This window comes from Bufo bufo, chromosome 1, assembly GCF_905171765.1.
Source record: "Bufo bufo chromosome 1, aBufBuf1.1, whole genome shotgun sequence".
Lineage (NCBI taxonomy): Eukaryota > Metazoa > Chordata > Amphibia > Anura > Bufonidae > Bufo > Bufo bufo.
Window position 1 is genome coordinate 796743779 of NC_053389.1, and position 20095 is coordinate 796763873.

General features: G+C 43.7%; 1 protein-coding gene across 1 annotated transcript in view; it reads left to right on the forward strand.

Moving 5' to 3' along the window:
• The window catches only part of LOC120986498 (complement C3-like), a 445179-nt gene that overhangs the window by 191441 nt on the left and 233643 nt on the right, over positions 1-20095 (forward strand). The window contains exons 17-20 of the mRNA XM_040415121.1: positions 520-681; positions 769-898; positions 19144-19218; positions 19330-19530. Of these exons, the coding sequence (XP_040271055.1) occupies positions 520-681; positions 769-898; positions 19144-19218; positions 19330-19530 (568 nt within the window). The remainder of the gene's footprint in view (positions 1-519; positions 682-768; positions 899-19143; positions 19219-19329; positions 19531-20095) is intronic.

A 20095-nucleotide genomic window follows, 5' to 3' on the forward strand; every position in this document is an offset into this window, starting at 1 on the left:
TCAATCAAATGACTTTACTACCTGTCTTAGTAACCATGGAGTCTCGTCTCATACCTTTTGTGATCATGGACAATAATTCATATAGATAACAGGGTAAGGATATTCCACCCATAAAAAGATGGCTTCCAGTCTTGGGATAAGGACCTTTTTTATACAGGTTGAGTGGGCAATGATTAGGATTGAGAAGCGTAAGAGTGGCTATCATTGCTGCATGCAAATGAAGCTAATAAGTGCACAATGATCGCCATAGTATGGTGATAAATGAAGTCTGTGATTGTTTATACTTATGCAGTTTAAAAAATCCTTGTTTGTTTGGAGATGTAAGACCAACAAATGAGGATTTTTGGTGCTGCATTTAAAGATTGGCAGCATATTTACATGGGCCAGGTATCAAAAATGAGTATTTGTATGAAGTTTAGTTCCTGAAAGTTGACTCAGTCCTTGGGGCCTAACTTTGGTGTATGCATGCTTACCTAGGAGATGGAGGACAATGTTTTAATGGTAGTCTCTTTCATGCAGCTGGTAGTAACAGGAGAGAAGAACCAACACCATACTAATCAGAGACCTGGAAGCCATGTGAAGCTAAAACTACAAGCAGACCATAAAGCTGCTGTTGGACTGGTGGTTGTCGATAAAGGTGTCTATGTGATCAACAATAAACTTAAGATCTCCCAGCGCAAGGTGAAAAAATAATTCTGGAAAATTATCACAAAGGTATTTATGTATGCAATATACAGTTTCCACTGAAAGTCTGTTCTTTCTGTTAAGATCTGGGACTCAGTGGAAAAAAATGACATTGGTTGCACACCTGGGAGTGGAGCCAATGCACCAGGAGTGTTTTTTGATGCTGGCCTTGCCCTGCAAACAAACTTCAAAATGGCAACTCCTCAGAGATCAGGTAATCATTTGTCATATACTTAAATTGTCTTCCAGATTTCAAATGTCATGGAGATTAGGGATCTGGGTAAACTGGGGTCATCACTGATTCCTTAAAAGGGATCCTTGTGTCCTCCTGAGAGAACACTAACGAGCAAAAGGGTAACAATGTTTTGAACTTTTGACTTTCAGGCTCCATATCTCACCATTCACTACAGCTTTGAATGTGAGACTCCCATCATTTTTATAGACAATCGCCTTGGCTATCTCATACATAAATTGAACTTGCAACTATCTAGCATATGATTAGTCATGCAGATTATTGTCATGTAACTGCATTGTTACTGTTTTGCTCCTAAAATTCTAAATTTAAATTTTTATTATTTTGTTAGTATTTTGTAAATCCACTTTTGGCTTTTGACAATGCCTGAATCCCTCTGGGCATGCTCCCGATCAGATTCAAGTATATCTCCCTGAAATCTGTTCCCAGGTCTCTTCTATACGTTCCCAATGTTGGTGCATACTGGTCCACTCACTTGGGTACAAATATAGCTTTTCCTTCAACTCTACCCACAGGTGTTCGATTGGGTTAAAGTCTGGGGACTATGGGAGTTAATCCAGCACCTCTACTCCATTGTCATTGATCCAGTTGTTCGCCAATCTGAGCGTATGCTTCAGATCGTTGTCCTGTTGGAACACTATGTCGTCCTTTTTATACCAATAGTACTCAAGTGTAAGAAGTAAGCCGTCTTGTTGGATACTCACATATAGCTCAGCATGGAGATCACAGTTGATCCTGGTCAAGTATCCAATGCATCCTGGTCAAGTATCCAATGCCTTTGGCTGTGAAACAACCCCATATCATCAAGCTTCCTCCACCAAACTTGACAGTTCATTCAATTTTTCAATCCATTAGCCTGCTTTGCCCTTGTTTCTTCCAGACCCATTTGCACCTATAAGAGTTAAGTCTATTGAATTTCGTCTCATCGTTCCAAATCGTCTGTTTCCAATCTTCTACTGTCCACTGTTTGTACTTTTTTGCAAACTCGAGCCAATGCTTCTTATGACGATATCGAAGTTGAGGCTTCTTCCCTTTTTTTTGGGCAACCATTCCAGACTTGTGTAATGCGTGGCACACAGTGCTTGCATGGACGTCTGTGATCTCACTATTGTGAAGCATACGAGCAACCTCCACTGCTGTGTTTATCACATCAGAACTGATAGACTTTGTGATGAGCCGACTTGTTGACTCCAATGTTTTGCTTGGATGTCCACTTCTCGGCTTTGGAATGGATGAACGGACTTCATTTTGTATTCCTCCAACTGTTATGGCGCTCGCATGATGCAGTTTGACAATTTTCTTGGCCAACATACTGCTATCGATTAGTGATGAGCGGCAGGGGTCATATTCAAATTCGCTATATTTTGCGAATATTTTGTAGAATATTCGAGAATTCGAATATTCGTTATATTCTAAGATTTTTTTACTGGAAAAAATCAACAAGGTAATGATCGTGTAATATGCGAATTTTCGTAATGCAAATTTTTATGGCAAATTTTTGGGGTAAATTTATCGCAATGGGATAAATGCTGTATATTCTAAAAAACAAATATATAGCACTATATTGAATATATTCATTTTTTCGAATATTCGTAATATTCTAAAACAAGAATATATAGCAATATACCGAATATTCGGGAAAAAAAGCGAATGTAGAGCAATTTAGCTTAAAGAAGATTATAGCACTTTTAGCTAAATTGCTCTATTTTTTTTTTTCGAATATTCGCTATATTGCTATATATTCTTGTTTTAGAATATTACAAATATTCGAAAAAACAAATATATTCGATCTAGTCCTATATATTCCTTTAGAATATTCAGCATTTATCCCATTTAAAGTCATGATTCCTCCCTGCTTCTTGCTTGTGGGCCAATGAGTCATTGGCCATTGGCCAACAAGCAAGAAGCAGGGAGGAATCATGTTTTTACTCGGCAATTGAAGAATTTGCGATTAAAAATTAGCATTGCGAAAATTCGCATTGCAAAAATTTGCAAAAAAAAAATCTTGAATATTAGAAATTACGAATATATCTCACTATATTCTAAATATTTGTGAATTTTCGAAGTACCTACATTCGCGATAAAAATTTGCAATTCGAATATTCGTGATCAACACTACTATCGATGAGCTGGGTGATGCTGTTTCTCTTTTCTTGAGAAATTCTCTTCATGGCTGCTCCTGGATTAAAACCAGTGACCTTTCGCTTGGGAATTAAACTAATAACACACTGAGCTATTAGGGAATGTGAGAACCGGTTGTAATTTGTTGTATACAAGAAGAAAAAGATTGTTTCACCACCAGGAGCAAAACAGTAACAATGCAGTTACATGATAATGAATAAAATGATTGTAGTCTCCTGTTCAAAGCTGTAGTGGATGGTAAGATATAGAGCCTGAAAGTCAAAAGTACAAAACGTTGTTACCCTTTTGCTCATCAATTCCATCATCTAAAAGATCAGTAATAAATTGCTAATTGTGATTAGAGATGAGCGACTTTTTCAAAAATCTGATTCGGACTGTTTGCCAAATTGTTTGAAAAAAATATGTTTGATACAAATTTATTTGTGGCAAATCGCATTAACAAACTGCTATTTTCTGGCTGCAGAGAGCATTTATAGTGGTGTAGAACACTATGCCTTGCAGTAACACGCATAGGGAGTCTGCTGTTGAATCACTGCACACTTCATTTATTTGGGCAGTCATGGGCCAAAACTGACCAAATAACTCAAATATGAACTCAGCCTTACAGGTCAATGTTAGTGCCAAGAAGAAGCACTCCTTTTACACCGTCATCAGCTGATTCCACATAGATGTCTACACAACCTGTTCTATTAAACGCTTATACAAGTAGAGCCCCCCGACAGAGTAGAGAGGGTGTCAGCAGTAAGTTTGTGTTGACATCACAAATTATTTTGCCCTTCCTCTGATCTGTCAGAACAATATCCCCCAAAAAAGGATCCTGTCTGTGGAGCATCCGCCTTCACTCGGTCAGCATTTGGTCAGTAATCCATCAGTATCGCTTATGCCAAAAAAAATCAGGAGTTGATCCAAAACAGAGATGACACGTGAATGGAATATTTGCATATCTTCTGTGTTTTGTACCCACTCCTGCTTTTGGCTACCAAATCACAAGCCAATTCTGATGGGACCGTACAGACCTTACAGCTGCTACACAAACTGGATCCGTTGTGCCTCTTATTTTTCCTTCCTTCTGACAGATCAGAAGAAGGGTCAAATAAATAATATCAGCTAGGCCGAAAGGCAAAATAGTGGCTGTTATGAAGTGGGGAGGGTGGGAACAGCATGAGAAGTCCACAGAGTGGCCTTATGACATAGTGGTGAGGTGGAAGCAGCATGAGGAGACCACAGAGTGGCCCAATGACAGTGTGGAGGTGGTGTCAGCATCAGGAAGCCACAGAGTGGCAAGGTGACATAGTGTGGAGGTGGCAGCAGCATGAGGAGACCACAGAGTGGCAAGGTGACATAGTGTGGAGGTGGCAGCAGCATCAGGAGACCACAGAGTGACACAGTGACAGAATGGAGAAGTGGGTGGCAATACCAGTACCAGCTGAAGATGGTAGGTGAAAGAAGGAGCAGTTGGCATCAGATGTGTGGCATCAGGCGGGTGGCAGCATCAGAATAGTAGCAGAGGCAGGTAGCCAGAAGAAACCGGTCTCTTTTGTCAAAGTGTTGGTGTGGCATAGTGTTGAGCACGAATATTCGAAAAGCTAATTTTTATCTCGAATATCGCCACTTTGAGAATTCGCAAATATTTATATTCGTTATATCGAATATTCGTCATTTTTTCCATCTGAACACGTGATTCCTCCCTGCTTCTTGCTTGTGGGCCAATGAGTCATTGGCCCACAAGCAACTTAAGCAGGGAGGAATCATGACTTCAGATGGAAAAAAATTATGAATATTCTAAAATACGAATATATAGCACTATATTGAATATGCCGGTTTGTGTCTGACGAACCCACCGACTCTTGGCTGGGGGTGTCTGATGTCACTTGGGACGAAGTGGATGACTGAGTCAACCATTCAAAAACTGCTGGGTTGCTGGTCAAGACACGACCACTAGATGACACCGGGAGCTCAGGCCTCTCACTCCGAATCCTGCTGCCACCCCCCCCAACTCTGCTGCGACCTGTGCCTGCGCCGCAAACATTTAGGCCTCTGCCACTCCCCTGTGCAGGGCCTGACACTTCTCTGTCTGTCATGTAAATAAGTAAATAAATAAATAAAAAGAGAGAGGTAGTAAAAGACGGCTCACCTTCTAACTGATGATGTATAGGTGCTCCAAACTAGTGCTACACCCTATTCACCAAGTAGAAGAAAATTATGGAGATGGATGGGCACTCTGATAGATGGGATCACATAGATTTCAGAATTAGTCAATGGAATTTTTAATAGTAGTCAATAAAAGCAGTAGCACTACAATCAATACACATGCAGATACTAAATAAAAAAGCCCTAGAAAAAAATGTATTTCAAAAGGACATCCTTTATATAAAGTATAACATATTAAATATATATATAAAAATATATATATATATATATATATATATATATATATATAATGAAGTGCAGGATAGAATCCAAAATATCAGAAAATGCAGAGGACTCTAAAGGTGGAATGAGTCCAGATAGTTGCAGTATACAGACAGCCTGGTTGGCCTTATGATGAAAAAGGCGTCTTGATGCAATGGCACATATAGTGAGCGAAGAGACCCTAAGCAGGATCTATGGGTCTTCCTGTATGAGGTAGGATAAAGTTCATATATTCCAAAATGTACAGCAATGTCGATCTTAACCCTTTCATGACCAAGGGTCATTGATGCCCCAGTGTCCAGGTCAAAATTTACAAATCTGACATGCGTCACTTTGTTGTAATAGCTTTGGAACACTTTTATTTATCCAAGCCATTCTGAGATTGTTTTCTCGTGACACATTGTACTTCATGATAGTCAAAAATTTGAGTCAATATATTTCACCTTTTTATTTATGAAAAAATCCCAAATTTACCAAAAAATTAGAAAAATTCACAATTTTCTAAATTCACATTTCTCCTTGTAAAACAAAGTCATACCTAATAAAATTTTTATTACTTAACATTTCCCATATGTCTACTTTTACGTTGGCATCATTTTGGAAATGTCATTTTATTTTTTTAGGTCGTTGGATGGGTTAGAAGTTTAGAAGCAGTTCTTAAAATTTTTAAGAAAATTTCCAAAACCCACTTTTTAAGGACCAGTTCAGGTCTAAAGTCACTTTGTGGGGCTTACAAAGTGGAAACCCCCCATAAATGACCCCATTGTAGTAACTCAAAAATGATTTTACAAACTGTTTAACCCTTTAGGTGTTCCACAAGAATTAAAGGAAAATGGAGATGACTAGAGTTGAGCGAACACCTGGATGTTCGAGAAGTTCGGCCGAACTTCCCGGAAATGTTCGGGTTCGGGATCCAAACCCGACCCGAACTTCGTCCCGAACCCCATTGAAGTCAATGGGGACCCGAACTTTTCGGCACTAAAAAGGCTGTAAAACAGCCCAGGAAAGAGCTAGAGGGCTGCAAAAGGCAGCAACATGTAGGTAAATCCCCTGCAAACAAATGTGGATAGGGAAATGAATTAAACTAAAAATTCAAAAAATAAAAATTAACCAATATCAATTGGACAGAGGTCCCAAAGCAGAGAATCTGGCTTCACGTCAGCAGAGAATCAGTCTTCATGTCATAGCAGAGAATCAGGCTTCACGTCACCTACCACTGGAACAGGCCACTGTCACACATTTAGGCCCCGGCACCCAGACAGAGGAGAGGTTCATTCAACTTTGGGTTGCCCCGCAATATAATGGTAAAATGAAAATAAAAATAGTATTGAATGAGGAAGTGCCCTGGAGTAGAATAATATATTGTTAAGGGGAGGTAGTTAATATCTAATCTGCACAAGGGATGGACAGGTCCTGTGGGATCCATGCCTGGTTCATTTTTATGAACGTCAGCTTGTCCACATTGGCTGTAGACAGGCGGCTGTGTTTGTCTGTAATGACGCCCCCTGCCGTGCTGAATACACGTTCAGACAAAACGCTGGCCGCCGGGCAGGCCAGCACCTCCAAGGCATAAAAGGCTAGCTCTGGCCACGTGGACAATTTGGAGACCCAGAAGTTGAATGGGGCCGAACCATTAGTCAGTACGTGGAGGGGTGTGCACAGGTACTGTTCCACCATGTTAGTGAAATGTTGCCTCCTGCTAACACGTTCCGTATCAGGTGGTGGTGCAGTTAGCTGTGGGGTGTTGACAAAACTTTTCCACATCTCTGCCATGCTAACCCTGCCCTCAGAGGAGCTGGCCGTGACACAGCTGCGTTGGCGACCTCTTGCTCCTCCTCTGCCTTCGCCTTGGGCTTCCACTGGTTCCCCTGTGACATTTGGGAATGCTCTCAGTAGCGCGTCTACCAACGAGCGCTTGTACTCGCGCATCTTCCTATCACGCTCCAGTGTAGGAAGTAAGGTGGGCACATTGTCTTTGTACCGGGGATCCAGCAGGGTGGCAACCCAGTAGTCCGCACACGTTAAAATGTGGGCAACTCTGCTGTCGTTGCGCAGGCACTGCAGCATGTAGTCGCTCATGTGTGCCAGGCTGCCCAGAGGTAAGGACAAGCTGTCCTCTGTGGGAGGCGTATCGTCATCGTCCTGTGTTTCCCCCCCAGCCACGCACCAGTGATGGGCCCGAGCTGCTTTGGGTGCCACCCCGCTGTGAACATGCCTCATCCTCATCCTCCTCCACCTCCTCCTCATCCTCGTCCTCCAGTAGTGGGCCCTGTCTGGCCACATTTGTACCTGGCCTCTGGTGTTGCAAAAAACCTCCCTCTGAGTCACTTCGAAGAGACTAGCCTGAAAGTGCTAAAAATGACCCCTCTTCCTCCTCTTCCTCCTGAGGCAACCTCCTCTTCCATCATCGCCCTAAGTGTTTTCTCAAGGAGACATAGAAGTGGTATTGTAACGCTGATAATGGCGTCATCGCCACTGGCCATGTTGGTGGAGTACTCGAAACAGTGCACACAGGTCTCGCATGGAGGCCCAGTCATTGGTGGTGAAGTGGGTCTGATCCGCAGTGCGACTGGCCCGTGCGTGCTGCAGCTGAAACTCCACTATGGCCTGCTGCTGCTCGCACAGTCTGTCCAGCATATGCAAGGTGGAGTTCCACCTGGTGGGTACGTCGCATATGAGGCGGTGAGCGGGAAGACCGAAGTTACTCTGTAGCGCAGACAGGCGAGCAGCGGCAGGGTGTGAACGCCGGAAGCGCGAACAGACGGCCCGCACTTTATGCAGCAGCTCTGACATGTCGGGGTAGTTGCGAATGAACTTCTGCACCACCAAATTCAGCACATGCGCCAGGCAAGGGATGTGCGTCAAACCGGCTAGTCCCAGAGCTGCAACGAGATTTCGCCCATTATCGCACACCACCAGGCCGGGCTTGAGGCTCACCGGCAGCAACCACTCGTCGGTCTGTTGTTCTATACCCCCCCACAACTCCTGTGCGGTGTGGGGCCTGTCCCCCAAACATATGAGTTTCAGAACGGCCTGCTGACGTTTACCCCGGGCTGTGCTGAAGTTGGTGGTGAAGGTGTGTGGCTGACTGGATGAGCAGGTGGAAGAAGAGGAGGAGGAGGAAGCTGAGGAGGAGGAGACAGGAGGCAAAGAATGTTGCCCTGCGATCCTTGGCGGCGGAAGGACGTGCGCCAAACAGCTCTCCGCCTGGGGCCCAGCCGCCACTACATTTACCCAGTGTGCAGTTAGGGAGATATAGCGTCCCTGGCCGTGCTTACTGGTCCACGTATCTGTGGTTAGGTGGACCTTGCCACAGATGGCGTTGCGCAGTGCACACTTGATTTTATCGGACACTTGGTTGTGCAGGGAAGGCACGGCTCTCTTGGAGAAGTAGTGCCGGCTGGGAACAACATACTGTGGGACAGCAAGCGACATGAGCTGTTTGAAGTTGTGTGTCCACCAGCCTAAATTACAGCATTTCATAGGCCAGTAGTTTAGAAATGCTGGCATTCAGGGCCAGGGATCGAGGGTGGCTAGGTGGGAATTTACGCTTTCTCTCAAATGTTTGTGAGATGGAGAGCTGAACGCTGCCGTGTGACATGGTTGAGATGCTTGGTGACGCAGGTGGTGGTGTTGGTGGTACATCCCATGTTTGCTGGGCGGCAGGTGCCAACGTTCCTCCAGAGGCGGAGGAAGAGGCCGAGGCGGCGGCGGCAGCAGTAGCAGCAGAAGAGGCCGAGGCGGCGGCAGCAGCAGCAGCAGAAGAGGCCGAGGCGGCAGCAGCAGCAGAAGAGGCCGAGGCGGCAGCAGCAGCAGAAGAGGCCGAGGCGGCGGCAGCAGCAGAAGAGGCCGAGGCGGCGGCAGCAGCAGAAGAGGCCGAGGCGGCGGCAGCAGCAGAAGAGGCCGAGGCTGCAGCAGCAGAAGAGGTAGCAGGGGGAGCATGAGTGACTTCCTTGTTTTTAAGGTGTTTACTCCACTGCAGTTCATGCTTTGCATGCAGGTGTCTGGTCATGCAGGTTGTGCTAAGGTTCAGAACGTTAATTCCTCGCTTCAGGCTCTGATGGCACAGCGTGCAAACCACTCGGGTCTTGTCGTCAGCACATTGTTTGAAGAAGTGCCATGTCAGGGAACTCCTTGAAGCTGCCTTTGTGGTGCTCGGTCCCAGATGGCGGCGGTCAGTAGCAGGCGGAGTCTCTTGGCGGCGGGTGTTCTGATTTTGCCCACTGCTCCCTCTTTTGCTACGCTGTTGGCTCGGTCTCACCACTGCCTCTTCCTCCGAACTGTGAAAGTCAGTGGCACGACCTTCATTCCATGTGGGGTCTAGGACCTCATCGTCCCCTGCATCGTCTTCCACCCAGTCTTGATCCCTGACCTCCTGTTCAGTCTGCACACTGCAGAAAGACGCAGCAGTTGGCACCTGTGTTTCGTCATCATCAGAGACGTGCTGAGGTGGTATTCCCATGTCCTCATCATCAGGAAAAATAAGTGGTTGTGCGTTAGTGCATTCTATCTCTTCCACCCCTGGGGAAGGGCTATGTGGATGCCCTTGGGAAACCCTGGCAGCAGAGTCTTCAAACAGCATAAGAGACTGCTGCATAACTTGAGGCTCAGACAGTTTCCCTGATATGCATGGGGGTGATGTGACAGACCGATGGGCTTGGTTTTCATGCGCCATCTGTGTGCTTTCTGCAGAAGACTGGGTGGGAGATAATGTGAACGTGCTGGATCCACTGTCGGCCACCCAATTGACTAATGCCTGTACCTGCTCAGGCCTTACCATCCTTAGAACGGCATTGGGCCCCACCAAATATAGCTGTAAATTCTGCTGGCTACTGGGACCTGAGGTAGTTGGTTCACTAAGACGTGTGGCTGTGGCAGAACGGCCACGTCCTCTCCCAGCACCAGAGGGTCCACTAACACCACCACGACCATGTCCACGTCCGCGTCCCTTATTAGATGTTTTCCTCATTGTTCCCGTTCACCACAAATTTGAGAATGGCAAATTTGGGAATAGTTTTTCAGCCCAGAAAAAAAAGTCTGCTTTTACGGTCACTACAAATAACTTGACCAGCTAAAACAGTGCAGATTTGGTTGAATAGAGATGTGAGACCAGTTTTTTTTTTGCGCTGTGTGACAGGTATAGGTTTAATCACAAAATCAGAATTCTATCAGCACGCTAGCGTGTGTCTTAGGTTTTTCTGAATGACACTATCAGTACCTTCAATGTAAGATATCCTTTTTGGGATAGATTTCAAGTAGACCTCATATACCAGAAACTAGTTATTTTGAGAGTGGCAAATTTGGGAATGGTTTTTCAACCCAGAAAAAAAAGTGTGCTTTTACGGTCACTACAAATAACTTGACCAGCTAAAACAGTACAGATTTGGTTGAATAGAAATGTCAGGTCTATTTTTTAGGCGCTGGATGACAGGCTCAACTTGCCCCTGATGTAATATATGGCCAAAAAATAACCACACTGTTGATGGTTAAATGCACTTGGGTGACACAGGCTCAGCCTGCACCAGATGTAGTATATGGCCAAAAAATAATTAGACTGTTGATGGATAAGTGCCATTTTTGCGCGGAGCAAGCAGTTTTTGTACAGTCTTAGACTGATCACCTACATCAGTTTTAACCATATGAAACACAGAGAGAAAATGCACCAAACCGATAAACCACTGACTATACTGGCAGGTAATAAATGCAGGTATAAAAAGCTGAGACTTTCGCCAATATGTTCCTATCAGGAAAATATCGGAGCCCATCATGCACCACGTCACGGTCACTCAGCATGGCAGAGGGTCCTAACCGCTGCTCTAACTATGGTGTGAACAGTGTTTGGGGCTGAGCAGCTCCTCCAGAATTGCCACTATATTTCTGTGTTTTTGTCTTATCAGTTTTAACCAGTCTATCCCGTAGGCTAGGGTTCCTCCTGTATGCCATCATCGGCGGGGACTTGAATTCTTCTATCTCCGGCAACCCCTTTGGAGTATGTGCCATTCCTTTTTAAGGACATGGGCAATATCACCACTGTCCCGGCCGAAGATGGAGACAAAAGGAACCCTAGCCTCGGATCTGGCTTTCGTCGATTTCTGAAGTGCAGAATCCCTGTCCACCAACTTAACTTTATGTTTAGTTCTATCGAGTAAGGTCTTGGGGTAGCCACGCTCAACAAAGCGTGTACACATGGCATCCACCCTTTGTGTACATATCTCTTCATCAGAGACTATTCTTCTAACCCTTAGGAGTTGACTCCAAGGAATGGAATCAAGCATTTTGCGTGGGTGATAGCTATCATGCATAAGAAGGGTATTTCTATCAGTGGGCTTCTGATAGAGGTCCGTAGCTAAAAGACCCTCAATCACATAAACCCATACATCAAGGAACTGCAATTCACTAGCTGAAGACGTAACTGTGAATTGCAGTCCTGGGACACCCGCATTTAAATGTGAGTGGAAGTCATCCAACTCATCCATTGTACCTGTCCAGATCATAAAGATGTCGTCTATGTAGCGCCACTAACACAGGACCCTCCCAAAGAAAGGGGAACGGTAAACCAGTCTGTCCTCCACCTCGGCCATAAAGATGTTAGCGTAAGTTGTGGCCATATTAGACCCCATGGCCACACCCCGTTGTTGCTGATAGAAGGTGTCCCCGAAGAGGAAGTATCTCCTCCTCAGGACTACCTCCAAGAGGTGGAGGACAAACCGGCACACCCCCGGGGAGAGTCCCATGTCGGCCAGGGCCACATCGACGACACCAAGCCCATAGGCATGGTCAATGGATGTGTACAAAGACACAACATCAAAACTGACCAATAAAAATTGGGCGGGCAGTTGTAACTCATGTAGTTTAGATAAAGTGTCCAGTATCCTTGATATAGGATGGGGCGGAGGTCGCCCAGATCTGCAATAATTTGTTGAGAAAGACAGACAATGGATTAAAGACCGAGCCCCTACCGGAAACAATCGGTCGACCCGGTGTGTCATTTAATCTCTTGTGTATTTTGGGGAGTATGTAGAACATCGGGGTGACGGGGTGAAGCACCCTAAGATATTGATACAAACCATCATCAATGATTGAATTTTGTAGTGCTTCCCCTAGTATCACCCTGATGTCACGCATGATATCCCATTTGGGATCCCCAGGTAATCGCATATATACTTCAAAGTCGCGTAATTGTCTATCTATCTCACCAATATACATCGCAGTATCCATGAAGACCACCGCCCCACCCTTATCAGCTGGTTTAATGGTAATGCGAGTGTCCCCTTCTAATGACACGATGGCCTGTCGCTCTGATTTAGAGAGGTTACTTCTACCATGACAGGTGGAGTTCAAAGATTCGATCTGTCTATGTACTATATGTATATAGGACTCCACCACATGATTTGAATGAGGAGGTGAAAAAACACTGGGTTTCTTGAGTTGCAATTCATTACATGTTAGTAAAGCATCATTGTTTTTACCAATCACAGACATTTTATTATCCGTCTTTTTAGAGGCAAAAAAACTTTTCAAAAGTAAACTTCTAAAGAAACGTAAATCTAACTCTAAAGAAAACCAGTCTCTCTCAATGGTGGGAGAAAAACTTAGTCCACGGGCCAGTACCTGAATTTGTTCAGGAGTGAGTGTAATTGATGAAATGTTCACAACAAGTTGTGTTATCTCCTTGGGTTGCGTCTGGTTGATCTTACGGGCATCGCTTGGTTCGGTGGCGGTTTCCCTTTTGTGTGACCGATGATGCTTCCTTCCGCCCCTGCGGCATCCCTGCCGCCTTGCTGACCTAAAAAAGGAGCCGACGTGGAGGGTTCATCCGTGGAGTCGGAATCAAAAGTGGAAAAACCAAAGTGGCTGTGATTAAATCTTCTATTGCGCCTCCTCCTAGGTCTACCTTGAGACTGTTGGTTGCGCCAATTGTACACTTTCCCAGATTGATAGTCCTCAAGGTCCCTATGCCATTTTTCCCTTTTAACCTGTTCGGTTTCACTTCTATGGCGTTGGACCTGTTGCACAATTTTCTCAGTATGTGCCATAAATTCATCTATACTGATGAGGCCCTGGATTTGCGCATTCAAATCAGCAGCAGTTCTCTTAATATTCTCAACCTCTTTACATAGTCAATATTAAGCAGGATCAGGTCAAAAGAGTATTTGTTACTCACCGCCTCGAATTTGGCACAAAAGTCTGTCATTCGGAAAGAGATTCGGCAGTAAATGGGAACGCAAACCCCTTGGGATGCAATGATTTCTGTAATACTCTCTCAAGGTACTGAGATGTAACTCTATTGTGGTCAGTTTCTTTGATTCCTGTTCACATTTTCGCCTGAGCAGATCAATGGAAGGAGTGCTGAGAAAGGAAACATCACTGGAATCTGTACCACTCAATTTCTGAATCTCTTCATCTGTATACATATATGCCATGTCGCTTGGCGTATCGACGCTCTTACCGGAGCCTGGGAGTAAATCCATGTTCACATAAGAGTGTAAAAAGGCAGGTATGCTCCCCGGTGCTCGCTCCCCAGATCAGGATATAGGAAGAAAATGTGTTCAGGAGCAGCACAACATGCGGCTTGTGTAGAGCAATAATGGAGGTCATGCAACAGCTGGGCAGGAGATCACAGATCCAATGCGATCCATAGGCATGTAGAGAAAGTAGAGGGCAGCATATCCAGCAGTTGCGAAACATTTTGTCGAGGCAGGACGCTCTGTAAACCAACTTCGCTTCAGGGTAATAGACAGTGTGGGTTTCTTACGGAGAGGGGGGGATAAGGATGCGATATTGAGAAAAAAGGAACTCAAATGGATCTATATGCTGAGATCCTTACAACCATTTGGACTCAATCTTGAGTTCAATGTGGCAGGAATCAGCTAGACTCTCATCTGTTATATTGTTTTTATGTTCTTGAAAATAATTTAAATAGACCAATTGAGTAATTCCATGACAGTTGATATACTGTACACCTATCTGGTCACTAGTCTCAATGACTGGTTATTTAACATGATGATTTTTTCACAGATGATGCTATATGTCATTCTTTGTATCCATGTTTATTATCTTATGTGATCGCCAGTGCGGGGATCTCATCCATGCATTGACATGGTGACCTTTCTTTTATAAATTAAGTTACGCTACACAATACATTCTAATTATGTGTTAGTGTTTATTTAAACGTATGTCCAGCACGCCGTTTGTTTACCTTAGCGGTGCGGACGTATCTTATTGGTAGCTATGTTGCCTCCCTTGTTATGCGTCAGTCTGTCACGTCATAAGTAGGTGCGGCACCGTGACGTAAGCCGGCCGCCCTCTGATGACTCCTATGGACATGCGCTACTTTAACATTGGGACGTCAGCCACCACGCTGAAGTGTACGTCATAGGAGGTTGCGGCGTCGCTATGTGTATGTGCCGCCCTTTGATGACACTCATGGGCATGCGCACTCTTTACCCTGAGACGCCAGCCGCCATGTGGATGCCTACGCGCGATCACCCCACACAGGTGAATATGTGGTCACAATGGATACGTATTTGAAGCAGCTGATTAATGCGTTTTAATAGCACGGTGATTTGATGTTAGGTAGGTGTGTCATATAACATTGCTGTCGATTGGATTATCATGAGTGTGGGTGGTACCAGTATATTGGATTTATATGCTGTTTTTTTTAGTTGTAAAATATGCTTGACAAAGGCTACTTCTAGCCGAAACGTTGCTGTTGTTTTTATGCCATGTTGTGAAGTGATCGACTTAATAAAGAAGAGTTGCTGGGTATGCTGCTGTGGCCCTCTACTTTCTCTACATGCCTGGATCGCATTGGATCTGTGATCTCCTGCCCAGCTGTTGCATGACCTCCATTACTGCTCTACACAAGCCGCATGTTGTGCTGCTCCTGAACACATTTTCTCTCTGTATATTAGAGTCCACCTTGTATATTATTTCACTATTCGATGCAATTAGAATTTTAGAATTTTTACAAATCTCTATATTCAGATAATTTTTGCACTATCAAAGTGTATAAATATGCAGGAAATATGGATCTTTCATGCAATGAACCATAAGTGTCCCTCTTTGAACGTTCAAAAAATTGGGAGGTATGATATTGTAAGAGACAAAATCATATATATGCTGATTTGAATACATTCGACAACCCCCCCCCCCCCCCCGCCCCCCCCCCCCCCAAAAAAAAAAAAATTATTGAACCTGTATGGAGAAATAAATGGAAACAGATTTAGGGTTAAATTTGTTATCACTCACAAATAATACTGTGCGCTACCCTTCGTATTGGTGTAGTAATCTCGTATATATGCTGGTTTGAATAAATTCAACAACCCCACCCAAAAAAATTGGAACCATGTGGAGATAGAAATAGATGGAAACTGATTTAGACCTAAACTCGCTATTAAAGATAATATTGTGCGCTACCCTGAATATTGGTGTAGTAATCTCATATATGCTGGTTTGAATAAAGTCAACAACCACACAAAAAATAATTGGAGCCATGTGGAGACATTATAAGACGCATCCACCGTCATTCATAGGCTAACACAGGATGGCGTTCTGCTAGGGCACCTTCCTGGTTCATCCAGGCTGTCTGTCGACCTGAGAGCTTATCAGGGCAAGCCTCACCCCCCACTTCAGGGTCATGTAAGCCCCCTTCTTCTCCCTCCTTACTGCTTTTTTCCTGCAGATAAGTGCAGTAAAATGGTTCTTTGCATCGTTTTACTGGTTTCGTCCAAAATTAACCTGAAAAAGTTCGTCTGTTGGCTAAAATTTTGAAAAGTTCGGAACAAACCCAGTTCATTATGAACTGGTTCACTCATCTTTACCAGCAATCATGAAAAAAGTTAAAATATTGCCCACTAGACTTTTCTGTTTAATTTCTTTAGTGGATCCAGAGATTGGAAACAAAATTGGTTATGAGACATAAAGCATGAGGAAAAAATTAAGGAATTTTAGAAAATGAAACCTTTTCAAAAGACCATATCTTTGAAAAGACCTGCCCATGATCCAGATTTTTTGTGATAGATTTTCAGCTCCATGATATACAATTTCTTAACATTTTCATTGACCGGACCACCCGACGAAAACTCAGTTTTGGGTGGATATCTTAATAAGATTTGACTGTACGTTCATTAGGAAAGCTGAGCAGAAGGCTGGGGATGATGAGTAGCATACAGGGAGTGCAGAATTATTAGGCAAGTTGTATTTTTGAGGATTAATTTTATTATTGAACAACAACCATGTTCTCAATGAACCCAAAAAACTCATTAATATCAAAGCTGAATATTTTTGGAAGTAGTTTTTAGTTTGTTTTTAGTTTAAGCTATTTTAGGGGGATATCTGTGTGTGCAGGTGACTATTACTGTGCATAATTATTAGGCAACTTAACAAAAAACAAATATATACCCATTTCAATTATTTATTTTTACCAGTGAAACCAATATAACATCTTAACATTCACAAATATACATTTCTGACATTCAAAAACAAAACAAAAACAAATCAGTGACCAATATAGCCACCTTTCTTTGCAAGGACACTCAAAAGCCTGCCATCCATGGATTCTGTCAGTGTTTTGATCTGTTCACCATCAACATTGCGTGCAGCAGCAACCACAGCCTCCCAGACACTGTTCAGAGAGGTGTACTGTTTTCCCTCCTTGTAAATCTCACATTTGATGATGGATCACAGGTTCTCAATGGGGTTCAGATCAGGTGAACAAGGAGGCCATGTCATTAGATTTTCTTCTTTTATACCCTTTCTTGCCAGCCACGCTAGGGAGTACTTGGACGCGTGTGATGGAGCATTGTCCTGCATGAAAATCATGTTTTTCTTGAAGGATGCAGACTTCTTCCTGTACCACTGCTTGAAGAAGGTGTCTTCCAGAAACTGGCAGTAGGACTGGGAGTTGAGCTTGACTCCATCCTCAACCCAAAAAGGCCCCACAAGCTCATCTTTGATGATACCAGCCCAAACCAGTACTCCACCTCCACCTTGCTGGCGTCTGAGTCGGACTGGAGCTCTCTGCCCTTTACCAATCCAGCCACGGGCCCATCCATCTGGCCCATCAAGACTCACTCTCATTTCATCAGTCCATAAAACCTTAGAAAAATCAGTCTTGAGATATTTCTTGGCCCAGTCTTGACGTTTCAGCTTGTGTGTCTTGTTCAGTGGTGGTCGTCTTTCAGCCTTTCTTACCTTGGCCATGTCTCTGAGTATTGCACACCTTGTGCTTTTGGGCACTCCAGTGATGTTGCAGCTCTGAAATATGGCCAAACTGGTGGCAAGTGGCATCTTGGCAGCTGCACGCTTGACTTTTCTCAGTTCATGGGCAGTTATTTTGCGCCTTGGTTTTTCCACACGCTTCTTGCGACCCTGTTGACTATTTTGAATGAAACGCTTGATTGTTCGATGATCACGCTTCAGAAGCTTTGCAATTTTAAGAGTGCTGCATCCCTCTGCAAGATATCTCACTATTTTTGACTTTTCTGAGCCTGTCAAGTCCTTCTTTTGACCCATTTTGCCAAAGGAAAGGAAGTTGCCTAATAAATATGCACACCTAATATAGGGTGTTGATGTCATTAGACCACACCCCTTCTCATTACAGAGATGCACATCACCTAATATGCTTAATTGGTAGTAGGCTTTCGAGCCTATACAGCTTGGAGTAAGACAACATGCAAAAAGAGGATGATGTGGTCAAAATACTCATTTGCCTAATAATTCTGCACGCAGTGTATAAAGTATCTGTAAAGCTGATTTTCGCTGATCATTCTGCTGTCTTGTCTCTCAAGTGTTTTTTTTGAGGCAGGATTAAAGTGTTTTCATAGGAGAAGAATATCTGGTTCCTAAGTTTCCCTCAAAGGGTAATAAGATACAGCTCCTGAGAGTGGGAGCTTTGACATGGGCTTCCTACTATCCAAACAGGAGCTCCCTTCTCTCTCTAGCTAGACTGGAACTCTCCCTCCTCCTTTCCTACCAAGAGGTGAGGGCAGGGTGGTTAAGGTCTAACCTGCCAACAATTGCCAACCATTACCTCTCCTGCTGGAATAAATGGCACAGAATCAAATTACATTACATAGCATTGCATATAAAGCATAAAAAAATTATAGATCCCCCCCCCTCCCAGGTCTGGGGTACTGCACTAATATGTGTGGGGGTGGCCACTTCCTTAGGCCTCATGCACACGGCCGTTGTTTGGGTCCGCATCTGAGCCGCCGTTTTTGCTGCTCGGATGCAAACCCATTCACTTCAATGGGGCCGCAAAAGATGCGGACAGCACTCCATGTGCTGTCCACATCCATTGCTCCATTCCATGGCCCTGCAAAAAAAATTTAACATGTTATATTCTTGTCCGTTTTGCGGACAAGAATAGGCATTTCTACAATGGCCTGTCCGTTCCGTTCCGCAAATTGCGGAAGGAACACGGGCGGCTTCTGTTTTTTGCGGATCCGCGGTTTGCAGACCGCAAAAAACGGAACGGTCATGTGCATGAGGCCTTACACGAATCTCCAGGAAGTACTAACTGCAATAGACTTCTGTAGTAAAAAAAAATTAGATGGACCTTTTTAATCATGAATAGGGGTTGGCCGGTGGGGGTGGAAAGCTTGATGTTGCTTTTTATGAGAATTATTCAATGTCAAATTTTTCCATAGAGCCTTTATGTCAACAAAATCTGAAGCGTAGGAGACGTTCCTCAGGTATTTTGATTCAAGAACGGAACCAAAAAGGTAAAACTAGGACAATAAATGGTCACTTGTCCATATCCCATGCTCGCATTTATACTTCTATATTTGTTGGTGTAGTTACAAAGCCTACAATGATCTGCTTCATCCTTTCAGCATCACAATATAAAGAGCTGGAGAAAAAATGTTGTCAAGACGGCATGCTTGACAACCCCATGGGTCACAGTTGTGAACGTCGAACTCGCCACATCACGGATGGAGACAAATGTATTACTGCTTTCCTTGACTGCTGCAAACACATTAAAATGAAAAGGGAATCTGCGAAAGCACTGAAAGAAGTTGATGAGGAAGAAAGAAGTAAGAAGACATGGAAAAAATAATCATAGATCACTTTTTCACATGCCATCATGAGGGCCCAACTCATTATACAAATTAGGAAGCAGAGATAAGCAAACTAAACTGATCTCCCCGACAACATCCAAAACCCACCAGCAGGATAAGCTGAGCAGATTCAAGCATGGTCTGATGGGAAAAGATTTAGTATAACTTAAATTTTATTCATTCAAAACCTCAGTTTTTTCTATTCCTGGGAGTCACGTGGGCAGTGCAGTTGAGTTACTGACATGCTTAGGCTGGTTTCAAATCACCGTTTCTTTTTCTGTTCTGATCCATCAGAAGAATCTAATTGTGAGAGGTGAAAGGTTAAGGAACAAGAAAAAAACAATGTGGATAAATAGAACTGTAAAGAAAGCAATAAATGACAAAAAGAAAGCATTTAAATCACTAAAACAGGAGGGTGACGAGGAAGCACTGAAAAACTATAAGGAAAAAAATAGACTATGTAAAAAACTAAAAAAAGCAGCCAAACTAGAGACCAAGAGATTAATTGCCAAAGAGAGCAAAACTAACCCTAACATGTTCT